The sequence below is a fragment of the Plecotus auritus genome (genome assembly GCF_963455305.1).
Source record: "Plecotus auritus genome assembly, chromosome: 4".
Lineage (NCBI taxonomy): Eukaryota > Metazoa > Chordata > Mammalia > Chiroptera > Vespertilionidae > Plecotus > Plecotus auritus.
Window position 1 is genome coordinate 85,014,377 of NC_137775.1, and position 25,229 is coordinate 85,039,605.

The 25,229-nt window shown below is 38.1% G+C and overlaps 1 protein-coding gene across 1 annotated transcript in view; it reads left to right on the forward strand.

Moving 5' to 3' along the window:
* Positions 1 to 5,747: 5,747 nt before the first annotated feature.
* Positions 5,748 to 25,229, forward strand: part of CRISP1 (cysteine rich secretory protein 1) — a gene marked incomplete at both ends in the record, with an annotated part of 28,799 nt that continues 9,317 nt past the window's right edge. Inside the window, 5 exons of the mRNA XM_080665113.1 lie at positions 5,748 to 5,785; positions 13,085 to 13,160; positions 16,174 to 16,302; positions 18,784 to 18,874; positions 19,982 to 20,130. Coding sequence (XP_080521239.1) covers positions 5,748 to 5,785; positions 13,085 to 13,160; positions 16,174 to 16,302; positions 18,784 to 18,874; positions 19,982 to 20,130 — 483 coding nt within the window. The remainder of the gene's footprint in view (positions 5,786 to 13,084; positions 13,161 to 16,173; positions 16,303 to 18,783; positions 18,875 to 19,981; positions 20,131 to 25,229) is intronic.

Here is a 25,229-nt window from a genome sequence, read left to right on the forward strand (position 1 = left end):
AGAATAATTATAGCGCCTCCATGTAGGATTGTAGTGGGAGTTAACACATTATAAACACTCAATAATAGGGAGCTATTTATCTTGTATTGTTAAAAACCCAAAGGCTGTTTGAAATCTTTTAATCTTTTATATCCTGTTAGTTTGGTTGAGACACAGGGGAAATCAGTTTTAAGATGGGGCATCTTTATGTGACAGAATATCAGGTAAAAGTTTCCCAAGTTTCCCAAGATGGCACAAAGATAGAAACTTTTATTTGAATTACATGAATAGCATTCTTTCTTTGCTTCTTCTTCTTTCTCTCCTACTTCTCCTTCTCCTTCTCCCCCCACCCTCCCCCTCCTCCTCCTCCTCCTCCTCCTCCTCCTCCTCCTCCTCCTCCTCTTCCTCCTCCCCCTCCTCTTTCTCCTTCTCCTTCTCCTTCTTCTTCTTCTTCTTCTTCTTCTTCTTCTTCTTCTTCTTCTTCTTCTTCTTCTTCTTCTTCTTCTTCTTCTTCTTCTCCTTTTTCTTCTTCTTTTTTAATGTGGGCAATACACTTTACTACTCTTGTCCAAAAGTAAAACATTGCAGAATTATCCATTCTGGGTCCCATGCTTAATTTCTACAAAATATTTGTTTTTAATCCCTTGATTAATTAAAAAATAAAAAACAATTTGAGGAAGTAAAATGGAAGTGTGATAGGAGTTTCGTGTTAATATTCCTTTGTTAAGATGTCAGGGAGTTTTTGAATAATATTGTACCTAAGAATAAGAGGGTGGATAAAGGTGAGCTTTCTAAAAAGACTAAGACTGCCAATTGCTTACATAAATCTTTCATTTTTTTAATTTCCTGAAGAATAAGATTCAAATTTTTTTAGCAATGAGTATTTTGATCTGTTCTTGAAACCTAGTATGACTTTGATTAAATTTATTTTTAAATCCAAGTTCTAAAAATCATTTCCCCTTCTCATCCTCCCTCCTGCCCCCCTACCCCAGAGACCTAACCTTTCCCTCAGAGGATCACTAACTCCCCAAGGCAGCAGAAAACAGTAGCTTGAGCCAAAAAACAACATCTTGACTTAAGTTATGTTTCTCCTCCTGAGCTTTAAGGTAGAACAACCTCCTGGATACTTTCCTGTGAGAGCAAAGAGAGGGATGTGGGATCAGACCTCAGACATGTTCTCACCACCAACCAATCAGCTCCCAGCACTACTCAACACCCTAACCACAGGGGGTCTTGAGATTTGCCCAATACAATCTATAACCTACATTCCATCAGTGACTCAGGGCTTGCCTGCCAATTCAGTATTCAACAGTTTTTCTTTCTGTTCTGCAAATTCCTGTTCATCCATTTCTTTGGGTCAGTGCATGAAGCCACACAGACATAAATAAATAAATAAATAAATAAATAAATAAATAAATAAATAAAGGTCCCAGTAACAATCTCTGTTGATTCTTCAGGCCCACTCCCCATCTTTTTTTCTAGCTGGATCCATATTTACTTATCTCTCCGGTCATTACACTTGCCATTGCAGACCTGGGAATTATAGCAAATAACCCAAGTATGAATGGATCCACTTTCAGGGATGAGTAAAGAAGTTGTTCAGAAAGTAAAACTCGATAGTCTGTAGAGAGAAGTCCAGCAGAGACAAGCAGGCAGAAACCTGGAGAAAGAGCATTTAAGCGTTTGGATGTAGCCTTAAATGAAATTCATAAGTATCCCATCTGAATTCCCATATACAGAAGACAAATATGTCCTTTCATTTGCAACTCTACCTATTCACATAAACTTTCATTTTTCTAATACCTAGCCCCCCACCCACCCACCCAGTGTCCTTATGGTGGGGACTCTACGCTTAGTGTGCATGAGAATCCCTACAGAGGCCGTTAGTTACAGACTTGGGACTTTACTCTTAGAAAGTATGAATGAACCATTTTAGGAAAGAACCCAGGAACACGTACTTTTTTAGCCATTATCCCATGCGTTTCTTATACATCTGAAGGTTTCCATACCTTAAGGAACACTAGCTGTAAGGCTTAATAAATTATGTAATTTAGTAGTACTTAAAAAAAATCAATAATAATTAGCTCTCCTTCTTATTCCTGAAAGTATACACTCAGTTAGTAATATTTGCTTTACTCAGTCTGATTACTGGAAATATGCAATCAATGACTGTATTTTTAGAGAGGCATGCTTCTGATTGATAACCATTGGTTGTCTTTAGCTAACACTTAACACCAGTGCACACTAACAAATGGTCACTGAAATTAATGACTTCATTTTGTACCAGGTTTAGACAGCTGTTCCAGAACCTTCTAACATGAACTTAGACTTCTCACCGCTGATTGCTGTCGTGGCCTATGTCATCACACCACCTGCTCAGCAATCACTCCCAGCAGCTGCTGTTCTTGGCACCATCTGCCTGGCTATCTCTTCATCCATCTGTACTTCTCCTTGGCACTGCTCAAGTTACCGCACATTTCACTCTCTGCTCCTAAACACAGGAATTCCCAAGTCATTCCTCCTTTTAGATTTAGGAAAGCCCTTTGTGGAACATCCATAGGACTTGCTTTCCCTGTTATCTCCCAATTAAAAATTTCATACTATTAATGATTTCTTAAATTTGAGAGTAACTCGGTCTTGCTGGCCACAGCAGAAATACAGAGCTTCACAAATGCAATTATAATGCTAGTTGGTGTTCAGATGATAATAATAATAAATAATAAAAATAACAATAATGACAATAAAATTATTCTATTTACTTATATTTTATTTCAGTAAATGTGTAGGAAATAGTAGTGTATAAAGTTTTTCCACAAATATTGTCTTTATTGAAACATAACCAATTAGAGATTTATTTCAGGAGTTGCTAATGTTCATCCTAAAGGAAAGAAACCAAATACTTAAAATGAGTCACTAACAATTTACTTCTAAGTCACTCTTTTCTGGAAGTTAAAGCCCATATTTTCATTTAGGTTCTAGATTTTAAGATCTCAAAGTACCAACACTAATGCTGCATAATCCAGATAGGAAGGTCTCTCCCTTTTCCAGAGTTGATGGAGGCTGATGGAAGAGAGGCAGTCATTTGGGGAAGTCCAAGGGAGTGTGCCTCACAAGACCTCCAGTTTGGCGAGTTAAGCTCACTGACTATACATTCAGATGGAAAAAGTTACTGTCCCACTGACTATTCAGAAACTGGGGAGCCCCCTTCCTCATCTAAATTGTCGTGTACCAATCATGTACAAAACTCATGAGTTACTCTGTGGAGGCTTAAGAATTTTGGTTTCTTTCTATGGTTTTCAAATTGTTCAGCATTTCCTAATTTCTGTCTCTTTCTTTTTTTGATCCTCTAAGTGACCTGCGTCTTTCGTCTGTCACCTTTTAAAGTATTCCTCTGCTTGCTATCCGTTAGTCCTTGAAAATAGATTTGCAGCCTTTGTCCTTCTTGTTTCTTTCTTGCTCTGACAACTCAAGCCTCCTCTGAATGCTTATTGAAGTGGACAGATGTCTCCACCCAGACTGCTGTTGAATCTGAAGTTGGGAGGGATGAGCTCTACTTCATAGAAAGATGGTGACATTTTCACTAATCATTGCCTCGTTATTTATGCTCTTGTGAAACCTCCTTCTTACCTGAATCATGGCTAGTCCCTGTGACCAACAGAATACTATAAGGTGTGACTTCCCAAACTTTGTCATCAAAGGTATTATAGTTCCTAGTGCTCTTGGATCACTTGTTGGGGGTCAGTAACTGCCCTGTCATAAGAGCATTCAAGCATCCCTGTGGAGAGGCCAATAAAGGGTGTTTCAACCAATAAGTGGAACCAATTTGCAGGTCATAATGAGTCAATTACAAAGCAGCTAAACCATCAGAGAGATAAATGCCTGGAGCCTACAGATCCTTGCACTCAGTTGCAATAAAAATCTCAAAGCCAAAACTGCTCAGTCAAGCCATCCCAAATGCCTGATCCTCCGAAATTGTGAGGTCATATTTATTATTTTAAGCCAGTAAGCTTTCGTATAATTTATTATAAGAAGAAAAGACTAAAACAAAATTAAATATAGGAGTGTGTACTGACATTCCAGATTATAGAAGTGAGGGGGGTTAGGATATACCCCCCAAAATGTGCCACTTTGTCATGAGGATTGCTTTGAGTGCAAGGCAATTGAGACCCAGGGGAAGATTTGTGCCTCTCCTTCAAGTGCCTCAGAAAGTTTAGATGGGGGAGCCTGTGCCAGGAAGGGAACTAACACCAGAGATAACTTTTTATATCAGAAAGACTCATCTGCGTGGCTGGGCAAACATGTCTTTATCAAAACTCTGCTCTTCTTGTCCTCCTATGAATCATCTCTGTCCCCTTTGAAGCCCCAGACCCTATCCATCCCTTTCTCAACAGCCTGGCTACCTATGAGTCTCATACTTTTATGAGGCTCCCATTTTTTCTCCTGTGAATCTGTCTTATGTCAATTTAATTATGAAACCAATGAAAGAACCTAGAGGGGAAGAAGGGAAAAGCTATAAATTGTAGGACAAGAGGGAAAAAAGTGTTCAAAGGGCTATGATGTTCAGGTTTCTTAGAATTTAAATTCAAAAAATTACTTTCACTTTATTCTGTGAATGACAGATGTTTGGATTTCTTAGGGTCTAGAGAATTTTTAGGTGGGTGAACCCAGTTTCCAGGCAAGTTTAGAATTGTATAGCCCTGCAATACAGAGAACTTTGCAGCATGAACACAATTTTACTGAACAGTATAAAGAAACAATCAGCCTCAAATGGACTGATTTGGCAAGTTAATAGGTTGAATCTTGCCCGCAAGATGTTATAGCCATGATGTATGCAACTGCTTTTATAGATGTATCATTTTATAATTATGTTTCAGATATAGATGCTGGTTTCGTCTTTTACTGTGTTTATATGTGTGTTTTTTTCAGTTTTGGTAGCCAACTTGTAGTGACATAATTTTTTTAAGATTCTGTTATGGGCAATGTCAGCTCTCGGTTCTTGAGTTTGGCAAAGAAAGAATGCAGAATCGAGCACTCTAGCACAAGAGGAAGTTTATTTAGCTTACAAAACAAAAGTACACTGGAAGAGAAGATTTGAGCAGGCTGTTCAGAGAGCTGCCTTGGTCTTATAGAAAGAAAGCCACAGAGGCAGCAAAGTAAGCCAGCTGGGCTGGGAGGACTCAGGAAACAAGTTACAGAGGCAAAATAAGGGCCCTTGGGAACCGGCTCAGGGGGTTAGCCCAGGATGAGCTACCACTGCCCACTGCTCCCCTGGCTGCAAGTCTCATGGGGACGCTTAAAGCTTAGAAAAAGAAAACAAAGATACATACCTAAAGACAGAGGGCACAGGCATGCTCTAGAGAGAGAGCAGGCACTGGGTCCTTTGTCTTAAGGCTTATGATCTGTTTTCTAAAGGCAGGGATTTTAGAGGATGTCTCAGGTGATGATTTCAATAGAATACTCATAGGCTTTCCAGGTGTGTCCTTTAATATGCTGATCCATCAACATGAGCTATAGGGTCAGAGTCCTGGTCTCTACCGATTGGTTGGTGCAAGGTAAGGGGTCATTGGTCATTGCACCTGGCCCAGATGCCAGCCATAGCATCACTCCATCTGGTTTTGCTGCTTTTCTGGGCCTGGAGCTGAAACACAACTGATGCCTAGATGTTATCTCTAGTTTGCTCAAAACTTTGTTTTTGTGGTCAGCAGACCGGAGGTTTTGTTCCTAAGATTATTTGATGCTGATGAGAACCTCATTGTCCTGAGGGCTTAATGCTGAAGGGAGTGCTGTGCAAGGGCGAAGGAGGCAGGTGAGTCAGAGTGCTGGATGGGGCAAGTTTGAATCAGCTGTCTCAGTTTCCCTATCCCACTTGCCAAGGAGTTTTCCTGGCTTCTTACTATCCTGCCTCAGTTTTATTTTACAGGCATCTATTTTAACAAACATGATATGCTTATGAGCACATTATTCTTTAGCCATTACCCAAGGGTATTCTGGGATAGTTCCAATCAAAAATATTATATCATGTTGTTATGTCATATGTTAAACCAATGTGTCTTGGTTTTTGGTTTTAGAAAAAAAGCCATAGCAGGTTATTTCTTGCTATGCTAAGAAGCTTAAACATAAAAAGTACAATGTATGAAAATAAGAGAGGTGAGCAGAAGCAGCCAACTGGCATCCATGCTTGGGGCTCACATGCAAATCAAGTTATTCTTTGCTTTCCAACACTTCCCAATTTTTTTAAAAAAAATTATATTTGAGGCTGGATGGCAACTCTATAAGAAGACATCAATGATATAAATACAGACAGCATTGTGTTGGGTAGAGCAATGCCAGGAATTGACAGGACCAACAGATAAAACCAAAGCAATTACGTTTCCGCAAACACTTGACTTGGTGTTGAATCAACACTCTTCTTGATAAACAGCAGGGTGGCAAGCATAACTGACAAATCATACATTTCCAATATATAAATCATGCTGGTTTGACGAAGTAATGCAACTCTTTTCCAGCTTTCTTTTTACAGTAGGGGAGAAAATAAGTTGCTCAGTAATTTGTGAGTTTTCCTTCAGTGATCATACAAAATTCTCTTTTTGCAAAATGCTTAATGATTTCTGGTTGAGCTTGGCATGCTTCCAGCTTAATACCATCTTCCTCCAACAATATGCTTGTGGCTATTGGTGAGCAATTTTTAAATGACATTTAGTACTCCTGTGCCACAGACCGTTTTCCAGGCATTCATTAAGAGCACGTTGTCAAGGCCAGAAAACTCCGTCTCAAGAGCCTGCAACATTTCTCTTGTTTTTTATTTTATACCCCCACCTCAACACACAACACAAAATAACTTGTGAGTACACACTCTTTACCTTATTTTGTTTTGTTCTCTTGTTGATATTCAATTGACCATTCTCAGGAAAGATCTGAGGAAAAATTTTTGTTAAGTAATAATGTCATCTTTCTTCCAAAGAAAAAAAGCCTTATCCAAAATGGAAGAAAAAGATACAAGCAAACCATGTAGACAGAGACATCAATATAAATGGCAATGCACTCGTAGATACAAACATTTGCCAAGTTTTCAGAATAATAAATTAAGTAAAAAAAAAAAAAACCTGAATATACCTGGTTTTGAAGTGATTTTTCTACTCTCACATATGGTTTCAGTCTGGGTAACAATGTCCTTTGCTTTAAAAGTCCATTTATTTATCATCATCTAGTACAAATGACATCAAGAGTATTTAGTATTTTACTATTTGGTATGATATCCTTTTAGTATTTGCGGACTTTTCAAGGCCATTAGTTGCTTCCATATCAGTTCTGGACAAATTTATATTAGAATGGTCCCATCTTGCAGGTAGTTTTCCTATGGAGCAAGAAGTTCCATAGGAAAATGGACTCTTTACCTTTGAATTCCCAGATTCTCTGGTATTTATAGTGCAGTTTCCATAAATGCACTGTATGCATTATTTGCCAGGTACTAGATTACAAACTTCATGAGATTGTGGCTTATATGTTTGTTTATTCTATGGATCTGCAGTGTTTAGAAGAGAGCATGGTTCATATTAATACTGAAAAAAATGTTTATGGAATGGATGCATGCCTGCATGTAATAAAGCTGATAAGCTGCCTCTATCCTCTGGGCCACGGGGTCACTTTCCCTTTCAGAGCTTTCGATATCTGATGGTGGCTCGACTGAATCATAGCTAATCTTTGCAGCTTGTCCCAAATGTGGACTGCCACAGTCCTTTAGCAGCAAGGGTTCAGGAATCTGGAGAAGGGGCTGTGACATAAATGGATAGAGACTAGACAAGAAATATAAATTTGGAAGGCATTAGGGAAAGCCAGGTGGAAACCAACTCTCTAGTGGAGTGGCTCCCCAAATGTCTGGACCAACTGCTTCTTATTCACACATTTTGCCCTTTAGCAAAGCAGACATACATATCAAAGGTAAGGTTTGGTAAACAGTAAAGGACTATCAGGTTAGGGCAGTGGTCAGCAAACTCATTAGTAAACAGAGCCAAATATCAACAATACAATGATTGAAATTTCTTTTGAGAGCCAAATTTTTTAAACTTAAACTTCTTCTAACGCCACTTCTTCAAAATAGACTCGCCCAGGCCATGATATTTTGTGGAAGAGCCACACTCAGGGGCCAAAGAGCCGCATGTGGCTCGTGAGCTGCAGTTTGCCGACCACGGATTAGGGGAATTGCCCTCAGCTGTTCAACCAGCAGCAGGGTAATATAATACTGATATTCAGCCTTGCTGAATATCAAAGCCCATCAGCCTTTTGAGGACTTTTCACATTTATTATGACCTGCTAGACTTAGCCTCCAGCAGTAGACATTTAAGAGTGATGAGGTCCTTTGAAGACATTGCCGTCATTATAAACTGTAAATGGAACAACAACCATGATTCATAATCTTCACAAGCCCTAAAGTTGCTCTGATTATTATGCTCTCGTGCCCTTTGTCTGCAATAAATTCCTGGATTTCTTATAAGCACTTTCCTTGCACTGACTTCCTCATAGAGCAAATATCTCCATGGAGTGTTGTTTCAAAGCAAGAGCACACTGTATACCATAGATCTGGTTCTCACTGGGTCACTGAGTTTTACAAACTCTGTCAACTTGGGTAAGTTATAGAATGTCTTTGAGTGCCAGTTTACTTATTTGAAAAGTGAGATTAATGATACATGCCTATCTAATAGCACCATTATAATGTTAAATGAGAAATACATGTAGTCTTATCTTTATACTATCAATGATCATCTAAATATTATTTCCATGCTTTAATAAAGGGATTCATAAACTTAGACATGCTATACAAATATAAAACAGTATTACTTATTCAGATTATTGTCATGAACTTCTTGTGGCTAGGCAGATTACCATGTAGTTACATTGATCTTGAAGTGCCAAGGATGGCATATTTTATTTCATGAACTATATGACACTTCAGCAAGATAACCAGATTCATAGTCAAACTGGCAGTGGTCCTGTCTTTTTTTATAACTGAAGGCAGGTTATTTTCAAATTTTAGGTTGGGGAGTTGCCAGGCATTTTATAGATTGTCATAAATCAGGTAGCTGTGTACAGGGATCTGTTTCTGTATTACGTTATAGCACATTGGTTAATTTATCTATACTTATGCCACTAGTACTGTCTCCATTACTACAGCATTGTAATAAGTCTTGATTTCTGATAGTATAAGCCATCCAGCTTTGTGCATTTTAAACATTTCATCAATGTTGAATCAAGCTTCTAGAAGAAAATAACTTCATGATTCATAACTTTGGGATGACTGGAATTTCTAAAATGGGATGAGCACACACACACACACACACACACACACATACACACACATATATCTCAAAAGCATTAACCATAAAGAAAGATTAAACTGGACACATTTAAATTAAGAGCTTATGTTTAACAAAAGATATAATTAAGAGAGTTCAAAAAGTAAGCCATAGACTAAGAAAAGATATTTACAATATATACATTGACAAATACTTCATATCAAGAACATATGGAGAATTCCTACAAATCAATAAGATACAATCAACCTAATTACAACAGTAGGCAAAAGATTTGACAGATATTTCACCAAAGATTGTAACCAAGTGGCCGATAAATATATAGAAATGTATGCAATATCATTAGTCATTACTAGACAAATAACAAATTAAAAGCTGTGATATACATCATTACACAAACATAATGGATAAAATCTAAAATAAAATTTAAAAAAGACTGAGAATACAAAATATGAGTGAGGATATGAAGATGGGAGAAGAAAAAATACAATTTTTTATAAATCATTTGGAAAAAGATTTGATGGTATCTACTGAAGGAAAACATATGTATACCATATGACCCAATGATTCTACCCTTGAATATATATTCAAAAAAGTGTACAGAATAATATGTACAAAAGACATATGCATAAAATGTTCATAGAAGTTTTATTTACCACCTAGAGGCCCGGTGCACAAAATTTGTGCACAGGAGGGGGGAAGAATCCCTCAGCTTGGCCTGTACCCTCTCGTAATTCGGGACCCCTCAGGGGCTGTCCAACTGCCGATTTAGCATTAAAAGCGGCAGACGGACATCCCACTTGCAATCCAGGACTGCTGGCTCCTAACTGCTGGCTTGCCTGCCTGCCTGATCACCCCTAACCCCTCTGCCTGCCTGACTGATCACCCCTAACCACTCGCCTGCCTGCCTGATCACCCCAAACCACTCTATCTGCCGCCTGATTGCCCCTAACCACACTCCTGCCTGCCTGATCACCCTAACTGCCTCTGCCTTGGCCCCTGCCGCTGCAGCTTTGTCCAGAATGACATCAGGAAGGTCATTCGGCTGTCCAGTCTAATTAGCATATTACGCTTTTATTATTATAGATGTTCACTAATAGAATGGGTAAGTAAATTATATTGTTAACATACAGTAGAATACTACATAACTATTAACACAAATAAACTTCACATGCACCATGGATGAATATCAAGCAAAAGAGATTATTAATTAAAAATATATATTTTTTATTTATATGAAGTTTCAAAACTAATAAAACTAACCCATTGTTATAGAAATCAAAATGGTTTTTACTCTGGAGAGTTATTGACCTAAAGGGGAAACCAGTGATTTTCTTGGCTGTTGAAACTATTTTTGGTGGTTGTTATGTGGGAATGTACATATTTACAAAGTTATCAATCTCTACACTTAATACTTATGTATTTTACTAAATGTAAGTTCTACCTTAGTAATTTTTTAATTGACAAACTCACTGAGGCAGAGAAGATGAAAAGATTGACACTATATTCCTTGTACTGTCTATTCTTATGAAGTCTTTGGCTAAAACAAGGCAGGGACTGTTCTTTCTGTAAAGGCAGGGACTGTTCTTCCTGTAAGTACCTTCTGAAACAGTGTGGTCTAACCCTTTAATCTGTCAGAATGCATACCTAAGGGCATGCCAGAGGGCAGTACTCAATACTCCTCAGTATTTTTTTTTTCTCATTTTTGATCTTTCCTTCAACTAATTATACCTTGCAAATATCCAAGTTCTGTTTATATATTAATGAAAATACATCCTGAAACAGCCATGTAAGGAAATAAATTTAAATCCAGTGTCAAGTTTCTAGTATATTATCTGAAAATATTTTTAAGAGTTTGGCTTAAAATTGCCTATTGGGTGTAAAATAAGTGTAAGTAAATGCTAAAGCCAATGAGGTAATGATACCTCTGCTGCTTCTGAAATACTTCTGTTCAGAAAAGCTGCCTTTGGCCCTGGGCAGTAGCTCAGTTGAGTAGAGCATCATCCTGATATGCCAAGGTTATGGGTTCCATCTCCAGTCAGGGCACATGCAAAGGTCAGCCTACAAATGCATAGATAAGTGGAACAGCAGGTTGACATCTCTCTCTCTCTCTCTCTCTCTCTCTCTCTCTCTCTCTCTCTCTCTCTCTGTCACCCCCCAATCAATAAATAAAAATTAAAAAAAAGAAAAGCTGCCTTTATCTCTACAAGCACCTATAATGTCTAGGTTAAAATGAGCTATTTAGGTCCTAGATTTGCAGACCTCCAGGTAATGGAGAACCATTTGGACTTCTCTGGAGGCCTGGCCCAAATCCTGTCCATAGGGAATAAACCGCTGTCTGGGTCCTCGGAGCCTCAACCTTGGACCCACTTGTATTTCCACCCCCACAACATCTCTATGTCTGCACCTTCGTTACTTCTGCAGGATTGCTTTGGCCTAAATCTCTGCCTGTTCCCTGCCATTTTTTCATCCCTCGGGCCGCACCTTTTGACTCTGTGTCTGAGAACTGTCTGAGAGTCCAAAACCTGCACTTTCATAACAGTTCTGAGCCAATGATGACAGTTTCATAATGACCTGGATTCAATCCTCATTCTAAAATGCTTAATGTACTACTGATGCCCAAGTATTAACCTTTATCTTCATGTTTTGACTCAGTTGCTCCAGGTAGATATTTGAACTTCACATAGCATTGCTTACAGAGAAAAATATTAACAGCCTAAAATCAAACTTTAGCCAATATTTTATTAAGTACAGTATAAATCACTCACATTATCAAAATAATGCTCATAGTGAATCATGATAGAAATTCTGGGGGAAAGTAGTAAATAATATTTTGTAAAAATTATGTGTTTATATGTAAATCTAAGCTCTGAATTTGTCCATAAGGGGTAAAAAAGACTTAAAAGACAAAAATCTTTAAATTGTCAATACCAGTGGTTTAGTTGATGTGAAATAAACAGTATTTTTGGTATATCTTAAACCTCTTATAACAGCTTTTTTCAGGTATAATTAAGGTCCATGTTAGTGTAAACCATAAAACATCATAACAAAATAATGAGCATACACACCACCCCCAAAAAACTTCTTTCAGAAAATGCAACAACAGATATTACAGACAGCCTCATCAAGGTGTCTAACGTAAATAATAACACCTTATCAATATATAAATGTGCGTATAAATAAGTACACATATATATCATATATATACTAGTAGCCCATTGAGCAATATCGCGCAGTAGGCCACCCACCGCTTCTGTGGGAGCCAGTGGGAACTGCAGCATGCCGCCAGGATCTGTACTGCTTCTATGGGAGGTGGGAGGGACCCGCACTATTCCTGCAGAAGGCAGCCCGTCGTTTCCTCTCTGAGCTCGGCTGCAGAGGCTGCAGGCTATACCCCCTATCCCTGTCTGTGTGTGCTCTGGCTCTAGGGGGGCTGCCCGAGTTGGGCATGGTGACGAAACAAGCATTCTGCCAAGCCACTCATGCTGCCCGCTCTCAGTGGCCGCCCCCGCCTGAGCCTGGGGGACTGTGGCAGGGCTGAGAGGACTGGGCACTGACAACTTGTGGCTATGGGCGCTGCCATCCTTGTAACGAAGTGATGGTTAATTTGCATATTATCTTTTTATTAGAAAGAATATATATACATATATATACATATATATATGTATATATACATATATATATATATATATATATATATATTGCTATAAATGAAAGTGGTTTAAAAAAAAGTCTAATTACAAAACTTTATCTCAGGAGTAGACAGTAATCTAAAATTATGTTACTTTTCTTTCCAGGATAAAAATGAAACACTTCTTGTTTTTGGCTGCTGCTGCTGGCTTTCTGCCTGGTTTGATTATAAGAATATGTGGGGTTTGTATATTTCATAATTATTTTCCAGAAGAAATAGAGCTAACCCTGTAGTACACTCACTCTGTTACAGACACTACTATTCACCTAGTTCTCACCATAGCCCTATTAGGCAAGTACTATTCTTTTATTTTGTTTTGTTAATCCTCACCCAAGGATATGTTTTTTCCATTGCTCTTTAGAGAGAGTGGAAGGGAGGAGAGAGAGAAACATCAATGTGAGAGAGACATTGATTGGTTGCCTTCTGCAGGTGCCCTGACCAGGGCCTGGGATTGAATCTGCAACCCAGGTATGTACCCTTGACCAGGAATTGAACCTGAGACCCTTCAGTGCGCAGTCCCAGGCTCCAACCACCTACCCATAGTGGCCAGAGCAGCAGTACTATTCTTAATCCCTTATTACAGAGAAAGGTTAAATCATGTAGCCAAGGTCAGATAACTGGGACATGGCAGAGTGTAAAGTACACCTAAGTAGTTTGATTCCACGGGCCCATGCCAGATTTATTATTGTCCCACTGGATAATTCAAAAAAGTTGAGAATGTAGGGCAAGAGTTACTTATTTATAATTTATCCATGTATTTTCCATGACTGAATAGAAAAAATACTGTTTTGTTTTGTTGACCCAGAAAAGGTATCTATTCCATTAATACCCAAACTGAACTATCTGATTTCTAACTATTACAAGATTGCAACACATCAAAAGAAAATATGAAATTAATGATGCCAACGGCAAAGTGAGAAGAGTTAAGGAGTGATTAGCAAGGAGTGAATATATAAGGCCTGAATCTCACTACTTATTAAAAACAAGAACTTCAACGATCAGAAACAGAAACAAAATGCTCAATGGTATAATTAGGAAGAAATCCCATATATGTTGTGCTCTAATGTGTACCTCTAAATACCTCAATGATATGAAGAAAATATGACATTTTTTAATGTTTCCCAAATTATTTTTATTATGAGCAGAAATCAATAGCTTTGGTATAGAAGATGGTTTTTATATTTTTATATGCTAGATATGATAAATCAGATGTGTAATATAAATAAGCTGCTCTTTATTATAATTAATTGTAACCTAAAATATTAAGGATATTTATTTTTCTTCTTGGTGAGTTGCAGACAAAGATAAACAATGTTTTTTAAAAAGTCACAAATTGTAGATTATAGCTTATTTGAATCCTATGTAATTATATTTTCATTGATTTCGGAGAGGAAGGGAAAGAGAGAGATATAAATATCAGTGAGAAAGAATCATTGAACAGATGCTTCCTGCATGCCCCCTACTGGGATCAAGCCAACAACTTGGGTATGTACCCTCACCAGGAATGGAATCATGACCTCCTGGTTCATATATTGACACTCAACAACTTAGCCACACCAACAGGGCTTGAATCCTACTTTACACTTACAGATGCAAATATTAATGTTTTCTTATATGAATAAGACAAACATGTAAATAGATTTTATCTGGGAAGTGAAGCGAACACTTGGAGGTGTTGTGGGGAATGAGCCAAGGAAGCAAAGTCAGTCAGAAAAAAGGTTTGCTATCAAGATTATTGTGGTTCATATTGTCCAATAACAACTGCTTCAATGTGGTCCAAAGTATCCAATCTAATAAAAGAGAAACATGCAAATTGACCGTACCTCTGCTACACCCACAAGCCATGCCAACCAGCCAATCAAGAATGAGTATGCAAATTAACCCAACAAATATGGCAGTGGCCACAGAGCTGGAGTAAGCAGCAGGCTTGGGTTGCCTCCAGCGATGGAGGAAGCCAAGATTTCCACCCGCCCTGGCCAGCCCTGGCCTCCACTCAAGGCTACAAAGTTTCAATTATAGAAGATAAATAAATCCCAACAAAGGTGGCAGCAGCCACAGAGCTGGAGAGAGCAGAAGGCTTGGGTTGCCCCCAGTGATGAAGGAAGTCTAGTTTCCCACCTGCCCTGCCTGGCCCTGGCCTCCGCTCAAGGCTACAAAGTTTCAATTATAGAAGATAAATAAATCCCTGATAGCAGGGCCTCTGCTTAGGTCACCGGGGGGCGTGGCCAGCCTGCAAACCACCACAGGCCCCTCACCCAGGCCACCCCACACCCCAAGGGAACCCCCACCCTGATCCAGGATACCCTTCAGGGCAAACCAGCCGGACCCCACCCATGCACTAGGCTTCTATCCTATCTAATAAAAGAGTAATATGCAAATTGACCATCACTCCAACACACAAGATGGCTTCCCCCATGTGGTCAAAGATGGCTGCCCCCATGTGGACACAAGATGGCCGCCACAAGATGACCAGCAGGGGTGGGTGGTTAGGAGGAACCAGGCCAGCAGGGGAGGGCAGTTGGGGGTGACCAGGCCTACAGGGGATGGCAGTTAGGGGTGACCAGGCATTCAGGGGAGGGCAGTTGGGGGGAGACCAGGCCTGCAGGGGAGGGCAGTTAGGGGTAATCAGGCTGGCAGGGGAGCAGTTAGGCATCAATTAGGCTGACAGGGGAGTGGTTAGGGGGTGATCAGGCTGGCAGGCAGAAGTGGTTAGGGGCAATCAGAAGGCAGGCAGGCGAGCAGTTGGGAGGCAGTAGTCCTGGATTGTAAGAGGGATGTCCAATTGCCCATTTAGGCCCGATCCTACCAGGATTGGGCCTAAATGGGCAATTGGACATCCCTCTAGGGATCCCAGATTGGAGAAGTGCGGGCTGGGCTGAGGGACACACACCCACGAGCACAAATTTCATGTACCGGGCCTCTAGCCAATTATAAATTTCAAAAATCTCCATCACAGACTATTGCACTATTCTATAGAATTGTCTAATATCATACTGACATTCAGAAATCCTCAAAACTAGCACTAAAGAAATGGAAAGTAACACATTGAGATAAAAAATTATAAAATGCTGTTTATCATTATTTATTTAATATAAGCTATGAATTAAAATTGTGTATAGGTCTATAAGTAATAGATTGTACATGAAAAATTCCACTTAAAAGAAGCAAGACTAATTAATCATTTTCTGGTAACAGGTAAATGCACATAGAGTTCCATATGATTCAGTCCTTACTGAATTACTAGCTGTCCAAACAGAAATTGTTAATTTACATAATGCCCTCAGGAGAGCAGTGGATCCACCAGCTTCGAACATGCTGAAAATGGTAAGATTAATTAAAAAGCAATAGAAATTATGAAAATAATAGCAATGGTGCTTCCTGAGTTTTTATTAAGATCTATTCACTTTCAATATACTAAAAGCCGGGTCTTCACTAGCAAACCTATGGCCTAGCAGAAGAAAGAGAGGCCCAGAGAAGGTAAGCAAATTTCTCCAAATCCTACAGTTAGAAAATGACAGAGCAATAATTCCAATTCAAACTGCCTGACTTCATTCATACTGTGCCCTAGGACAGTGCTTCTCAAACTCAAGTGTTCCTCAGGATAACCCGAAGAACTCAGTATAGCACAAAGCCCTGGGCCCTGCTCTCTGAGACCTTGATTTAGGAGGTCTGGGGTGGAGACCAGGCCAAGTTCCCAGCTGATGCTGATGCTGCCAGTCAGTGTTGTCAGTATAGCAACCTTTGCTTACAAGTTATTGAGGTCTTTCATAGCTGCCACCAATGGTAAGACACTCTTCTGAGAATAAAGATGTCCAGATTCTAAGTCAGGTGGTGCTGCCAGGTAAAAAAAATACCGACAAATCTATTTTCCAGCTCCCTTGCATCTCATGAAAGGAGAGAGAAACCAAAAGCTATCACAAGCATTGTTATACTGTGAGTGCTGCAACTGACATGTATCTTGTGCTTACCACTGACAGGCACTCTTCTAGAACCTATTATATTAATTCACTGAATTCAATAATTCTGTGGTTAGATACTATCATTTCCATTTTGCAAATGATTAATTTGAATCTCGAGAAATTAGGTAGCTTCTCCAGTCATAAATACTGCATCAGTATAGCATTGACTGCAAATGGCCAGCTCCAAGTACCTGCTCTTAATTAGATACTTCCCTTAGGATGAACATGGTGCAAACTCCTCGGTCTCCAGATGAGCAAGTAAGTGTAGTGAGGAACTAAAGAGGTTATAGAGTAAATAGAAAATACAGCCACTGCTATATTTGATTATTGTGGATTAAAGGTTTCTATAATGGAAACAGACTATAAGAATGACTATATTCTATTGCTAAGCTGCAAAGGTGTGAGAGAGCAACAAGATGACAAATTAGACACATCAGTAAAGCTGGGTAACATTGTAAAGGGAATATGGGAATGAGCTGTTCCATAAACAATTCACAGGACCTGGATAGAAAGAAACGGATAGAATTACAGACAGTATGGCTGAAGTACCCATCACCACTGCCAGCCAGGGATTAAAAAAAAAAAAGAGTTTCTGTATAGTGGGTAAGGATCTGATTAAACAGAACCACTTGTCAAAACCAGAATTCATGACTTTGGTACAATAACCATAAACACTCACTTGCTATTTTAATCAGGGATTTCCTAGTATCACAAAACAGTATCTTATCAACATAATGTCCTATAGAGCATCCTCAAAGAGGTCTGAACAACAGACTCTGTGTAATGAATGCTGCCGTTAATTTATACAATAAGATAAGCTGACTCTGAGATGGAAATTAGCATGCAGGATATTTACTGGGGAGCAATCTCCAGATTTACCCTTACCTATGGAGGGAGAGAGAGAAGCATCATTGGGCATACAGAGGAATGCGATTGTGACACAGTCCCAGCAGAGGCTGTAGCTAATCCTATGGGAAACTATACAAGCAGGACAAGCCATCTGAGCTGGCCTGAGTTGGAGGGAAGCATCCTAGAAGTTACAGTTGCCATGTGTGCTGGTTGTTGGATATGGGCTACCCCAGGGAAGGGATTATGCTCATGGATAAGGATAACTTTAGGGAGCATAGGCAATAGTAGAGTTGTCTGTGGGCAGGACTCTCAGCTTATGAGGAAATAAGTGCTTCAGTTCAGAGGGGAACCTGGGTAGTGCATCACAGTATGTATGACAAGCAACCTGTGAGTAAAAATGAGACAATATACATATAGAATTGGTTACCGATCCTGGCATGCAGTAGGTATTAGCCACAATCTTTATTATACTCAATTTTATAGGAAATATGTGACACTATCCTTGCTTCTAATCAGAGCCATCATTTATTTATTGAACATGTAACATAAGATTTATCACAGCACAATTGTATTGCAACAATTATCATATTAAAATTTTTGAACAAACTATTGGGTATGAAGTATGGATTACATTTTACAGAGGAAGAAACTGAGATTACAAGAGACTAAATGATATGTACTAATGAGTGATGGGAAGGGTTGCTAACCCTGGTATGTTTTCCAGGAAATATTTCCTTAACTTCTTAATTCTGAGAGAGAAGCTACATCTGAAATGTATTACCAAATTTGATTTTGAAAGGGTAAAGGCTAAAAGAATGAATTGAAAGTTTTGTCTTCCTCTTTCAACTAGACTATTTAGAGCAGTATAATTATTTAAATTATCTTCAATTATTTAAATTGAGCATATTACTGACCTTGGATTCTTAATAACAATTAATTGGAATCTTATTATGGAAATGTTAAGATCATGTGTTTGTATTTTACTCTGCTGCTGTAGAGTTGGAATGAAGAAGCTGCACAAAATGCCAGAGAATTGTCAAAGTATTGTGACGTGGTGCAGAGCAACGCACTTAAGAGAAGAATTACAAGTAGGTGTATGTCTATGACTCACCTTTGTGTTCACAAGTCCTCAGGGATTGCTAAGTCACCTGGAAAGGTAATTTAAGTCATGCCATCTGTGTTTACATTAGCCCCATAAATGACAGTGAATTGTGGCCTGCTGCTTATAATAATACTATTTCATTATTATTGATTGTTTAATTTGGATTTTGAAGTTTTCAAATTTCAGATCCTACTTATCAGAAGGAGAGAATCAAAGCTCTCAGTGTTACAGAATAGTTGAGTAATACAATGATGACTATATAGACAGCTGGATAGCTAGAAGGTGTCCATTGTATGCAGTTCTTTCAGCTACCCACAATATCACCATTCTTAAGCTTTGGAGCACTAGTACAGTTGAGAAGTTATATTCAACTCTCCTGAGCTTCCCAGAAGAACAATTGTAGGTGCTCAAACATGAGTCTATCTAATGGCATCTATAGTAGGTGAGTCACTGTTAGTTTCCAGGAAAGCCAATGCTACTTCCTACTAATGCAGAGATTAATAATATTTATGAGATATTTCTTTATCACAAAATAAAAAAATACTAATAAAACCTCTATTTTTGTAAGTTATTGGGCATATTTGCCCAATATTGTTGAGCAGTGAATTAGCAATGCAAGTCTTCCCTTCCCCAGAGAAGTGCAGATCACTCTTGAATGCCATATTTGATTAAAACTCACCTCAAAAGTGGGATGGCTAAATGAGTAAGTGCTTATTTCAAGGACTTTACATGATTAATACTTTTGTGTGGATCCTTTCAAACCATGGGTCCTGTTACAACTCATAGTCTGCTCTGACTGATTTCACCCTTCTTATCAGATTGGAGGCAACAAAGACTGAAATGTTGATTGATTTGATTTCTAAGCCTTGCACATCATCTCCTGCTGTCAATGTCTCACCAGACGTGAGCACCAGAAGTGTACTCATCCAGGAGAGAGAAGATTGGAAGCAGAGATGCCACTGAGCTTGCCTCCTCTTTAAAGATATTACTTGGATAGCCAGCAAAACACTTATAAAGTAAAAATAAGGAAGTCATTCTTGTAAAGTACTTACAAAATTTTAGAGTATGACCCAACCCTTTTCCCTTCTTTCAGATACTTTTTGTGGAGAAAATATGCATTTGACTTCTTATCCTATCTCATGGTCAGATGTGATTCGAATCTGGCACAATGAGTCTCATTATTTTCGATATGGTATCTGGTCATCAACAGATGAGGAAAAAACAGTTGATCATTACACTCAGGTAACTTGTGAACTGGCAAATATACATATTGCTTAAGCGACTATGATCATGTGTGAAAATAGGTGACATAACCAAGGGCAATCATTCTACCCACTTTTTTCAAACTTATACTTGACCTACTGAATTCCTCATAAGTTTCAACTCAAGGAAATGTGATTCCGTTAATAAAGAACTTAGAGAGGATTTTTCCTTCTTTGCATAATTGATTTTCTGGGAAGTAAAAAATAAATATTAATATATCAATGTAATTTATGTTGTATTTGTAAAGAATGAAAATAATTGTAACAATATAGAGAATCCCCTTCTTTCCAGTTTACTTTTATTGTGGTAAAATAATCTATATATATAAAAGCCTAATATACTATGTGTCCGACCAATTAGTCAACCATTCAGTTGACTGCTCAACCAGTCACTATCATGAGTACTGACCATTAGTGGGCAGATACTCTGACCAGTAGGTTAGCTTGTTGCTGGGGTCCAGCTGATCAGGACTGGGTGAGATGGGCCAGACACTCCCTGGAGCCCTCCTGCAGTCCTTCCCTGCCAGGCCAACCTCCCACAGTCTTTCTCTGGCCAGCCTGCCCTGATTAGCCCCAATGGGGACTGGGTGAGACGGGCCAGACACGCCCTGGAGCCAACCTCCCACAGTCCCTCCCTGGCCTCTAAAATATTTCTTCTAATTAATTTATTTTCAATGTGCATGAATTTGTGCACCGAGCCTCTAGTATACACATATATTATTAAAATTGTCATTTTAAAATTGTGTACCATTAATGTTCACTGTCATTAACTACATTCAAATTATTTTGCAGCTATCACCCCTATCTATGTCCAGAACTTTTCATCTTCCCAAACTAAAACTCAGTACCCATTATATAATAATTTCCCATTTCTCCCTCTCCCCTTCCTCTGGCAGCCACCAGTCTACTTTCTGTCTCTTTAAATTTGACAGCTCTAGATACCTCACATAATTAGAATCATACAATACTTGTCTTTTAATGTCTGCCTTATTTCATTTAGCATAACATGCTCAATCCATGTTCATTCATGTTATAGCATGTGTTTCAACCTATTAAGGCTGAAAAATATTCTCATTATATGTAATACCACCTGCTGTTTATCCATTCATCCATCAATAGATAATTAGGTTGTTTCTACCTTTTGGCTATTGAGAATAATGTTGCTATAAACATTAATATACAGATATCGGTTCATATTCTCCTTTCAGTTATTTTGGGGAATATACCTGGATGTAGAATTGCTGGATCAAATGGTAATTCTATGTTTAATTAGCTATGGAACTGGCATACTGTCTTCCACAGCAGCTTTACATTTTTACATTCCTGACAGCAATGAAATTTCCAATTTGTTCACATTCATACTCTATTGGTCTGCTTGGGCTGCCCTAACAAGACATTACAGGCTGAGTGGATTAAACAACACAAAATTATTATCTCACATTTCTGGAAGCTTTGAGTCTGTGAACATCTGGAGTTTAGTTTCTGTGAGAGCTCTCTTCCTGGCTTTATGTGGCCATCTTCTTACTATGTTGCCACATGGTCTTTCTTCTGTACATACCTGGAGAGAGGTGGGGGTAGAGAGAAGGTGCTCTCTGGTGTCTTTTATTATAAGGACACTAATCCTATATAATAAAAGGCTAAATGCAAATTGTCCCCTTGGGAGTTCAACCAACCAGGAGTTCTACCGCTCGCTATGATATGTGCTGTCCACCAGGGGATGGCGTGGAATGAAGCAAAGCCCTGCCTGGCAGCTGGAAGAAAGGCCCCAGCTGACAGGCAGAAGGCCCCAATCAGCCCTGATTGCTGGCCAAGCCTAGGGACCCTACCCATGTATGGCTTTCATGCACTAGGCCTCTAGTCCTATTATATCATGGCCCCACCCTTAGGACCCCGTTTAACCTAAATTAGTTCTTTAGAGGCTTCTCCAAATAGAGCCATACTTCTGGATTAAAGCTTCAGAATATGAATATTGAGGAGATGTAACATTCAATACCTAACACACACACTTCTTATCCTATATAATAAAAGGATAGTATGCAAATCATCTGAAAGACTGAACAACCAGTTGCTATGATGAGCACTGACCACCAGAGGGCAGATGCTCGATGCAGGAGCTGCCTCCTGGTGGTCAGTACGCTCCCACAAGGGGAGCGCTGCCTAGCTAGAAGCTGGGCTCACGGCTGGCGAGCACAGCAGCGGTGGTGGAAGCCTCTCCCTGCTCTGCAGCAGTGCTAAGGATGTATGGGGAGTGAGCCTAAGTCATCAGTCGGACATCCCCGAGGGCTCTCAGACTGCGAGAGGGTGCAGGCTGGGCTGAGGGACCCGCCTGAATGCATGAATTTCATTCACGAGGCCTCTAGTATTTTATGTTGTTTTTTATTAGTGCTGGTTTTTGTTTGTTTGATATATTATACAAAATACAGTAGGTCTGAAGTGGTATTTCACTGTGGCATTGTGCATTTCTCTAATGATTGATGTTGAGCACCTTTCCATGTGCTTGCCAGACATCTGTATATCTTCTTTGAAGGAATGTCTATGCAAATCCTTTGCTTATTTAATCAGGTTTCTTTGTTTGTTTTTAGTTGTAAGATATCTACCCTTTATCAAGTTTATAATTTTCAAATATAAATTTCTATTGTATGAATTGCTCATTTACTCTGATGATGGTGTCCTATTTATGCTCCAAATTTTTATAAAGTCCAATTTATCTCTTTTTTTTCTTGCCTGTGCTTTTAGTGCCATATCAAGAAATTATTGCCAAATTCTAGTAGTTCATGAAGTTTTTTCCCTTTTGTTACTTTCCAAGACATTTATAGTTTCCACTTTTATATATAGGTCATTGATCCATTCTGAGTTAATTTTTTATGTGGTGAAAAGTAGGGTTGAACTTTGTTTGCTTCCATGTGGATATTTGTTTTCCCAACATTATTTGGGGTAAGACTTTTCTTTCCCCATTGAGTGGTTCTGGCACCTTCATTGGAAATCATTTAACCATATATGTGAGGGTTTATTTCTGGGGTCTCTATTCTATTTCATAGGTCTATATATCTATCATTATGCCAGAACCACAATTTTATTACTGTAGCTTTTACTGAGGTTTGGAATCAAAAAGTGTATGACCTCCAACTTTGTTCTGCATTAGGATGAATTTTTTTTATTTGTGAAAAGAAAATGTATTGGGATTCTGAGAGAGAATGCATTCAATCTGTAGAATGCTAAGAGTAATATTATTATGTTAAAAATATGAAGTCCTCCAGCCCATGAACATTGGATAGTTTTCTTATCATGTGAGTCTTTTTTAATATCTACCAGCTATGTTTTCTAGTTCTCAGTGCACAAATCTTTCACCAATTTAGGTTTATTTATGCCGGGGTGGGCAAAAGTAGGTATATAATTGTAAGTATGCAAAACACAGTTTATTCTGATATTATTTATTTATTCGTTGTAGTATTCTTTATTATGGTTATACACTTTCTTTTGCACATTCCTATAAGTATTGTATTTTTTGCTTCTATTTTAAATAAAATTATTCTCTTAATTTTTTTTCAGAGTGTTTACTGCAAGTTTATGAAAACACAATTGGTTTTCCTGTGCTCATGTTGTACTCTGCAGATTTGCTGAATTTGTTTATCAATTATAATGATTTTTTTGTGGCATTGTCAGGGTTTCCTACATATAAAATTATGTCATCTATGAACAGATAATTTTACTCTTTCTTTTCCTAATTGGATTTTTTTTTCTTGTCTAATTGCTCTGGCTAGGATTTCCAGCACATTGTTTCATAAAAGTTGCAAAAGTCAGCATTGTTTTTTTTGTGGCTGATCGTAGAGGAATAATTCCACCTTTCCCACTGATTCTGATGTTAGCAGAGAGATTTATATATGTGTTTTTTACTATGTTATAATAGTTTTTTCTTACTAGTTTGTTGAACATTTTTTATCATGAGAAGTTGTTGAATTTTATAAAATGCTTGTTTCAATTGATATAATCATGTGTCTTTTTCTCATCATTGTATTCAAGTGGTAGTCTACATTGATTTATTTTTATGTTAAACCATCCTTATTTTGGAGGAATAAATCCTAATTTGTCACAGTGTATAATTCTTATTTTATTTTATTTTTTACAATATGCAAAATAAATCTAATACTAGATTGTAGATACAAAATAATTAGCCGTTTATGTCCAATAAACATTAGTATTTCAAGAAAAGCAATTTTAACTGTAATGTTACTCTTAATATGATTGGGAATTTAATTTGATGAGTTTTACATTGTTCATATGGGATATTGGATTGTAGTTTACTTTCTTCTTTAAATTGATTTTAGAGAGAGAGAAAGGGAAAGAGAGAGAGAGAGAGAGAGAGAGAGAGAAATGTTGATGTGAAAAAGAAACATTGATCAGTTGACTCCAATGTGCACCCTGACCAGGGAACAAACCTGCAACCTGGGCATGTGCCTTAACTGGCTGACAGAGAATCAAACTTGTGACCTTTCAGTGCATAGGACGATGCTCAAACAACTGAGCCACACTGCCCAAGACTGTAGCTTACTCTTTTTTGTAGTGTCTGTGTCAGTCTCCAGTATTAGAATAAAACTGGTTTCATAGTAATTGTTAAAAAGTATTTTTTCATCTTGAAACTTTTAGATGACTTTAAAAATTATTGATATTCATTATTCTTTCAATATTTGGTATAATTCACCAGTGAAGCTATCAGAACCAGAACTCTTTTATTTTGTTAAAAGCTTTTGTATTGCAGTTTCTCTTTTTGAAGAATCACCTCTTAGAAACATTGATTTTCTCTATTGCTTTTATCTTCTTTATTTTGTTTATCTTTACTCTGATATTTATTATGTAATTTATTTGATTATTCTATTTTCCCCTAGTTAATCTAGCTAATTTATCAATTGTATTGATCTTTTTGAAGAAGATTAATACTTTTGGTTTTATTGATTTTCTTATTTTTTATTTTTTTTATCTATACTTTAACCTATGTTATTTCCTTCAGCTAGCTTTGGGTTTAACTTATTATATTTTTCTAGTTTCTTAAACTAAAACTTTATATTATTTATTTGAGATCGT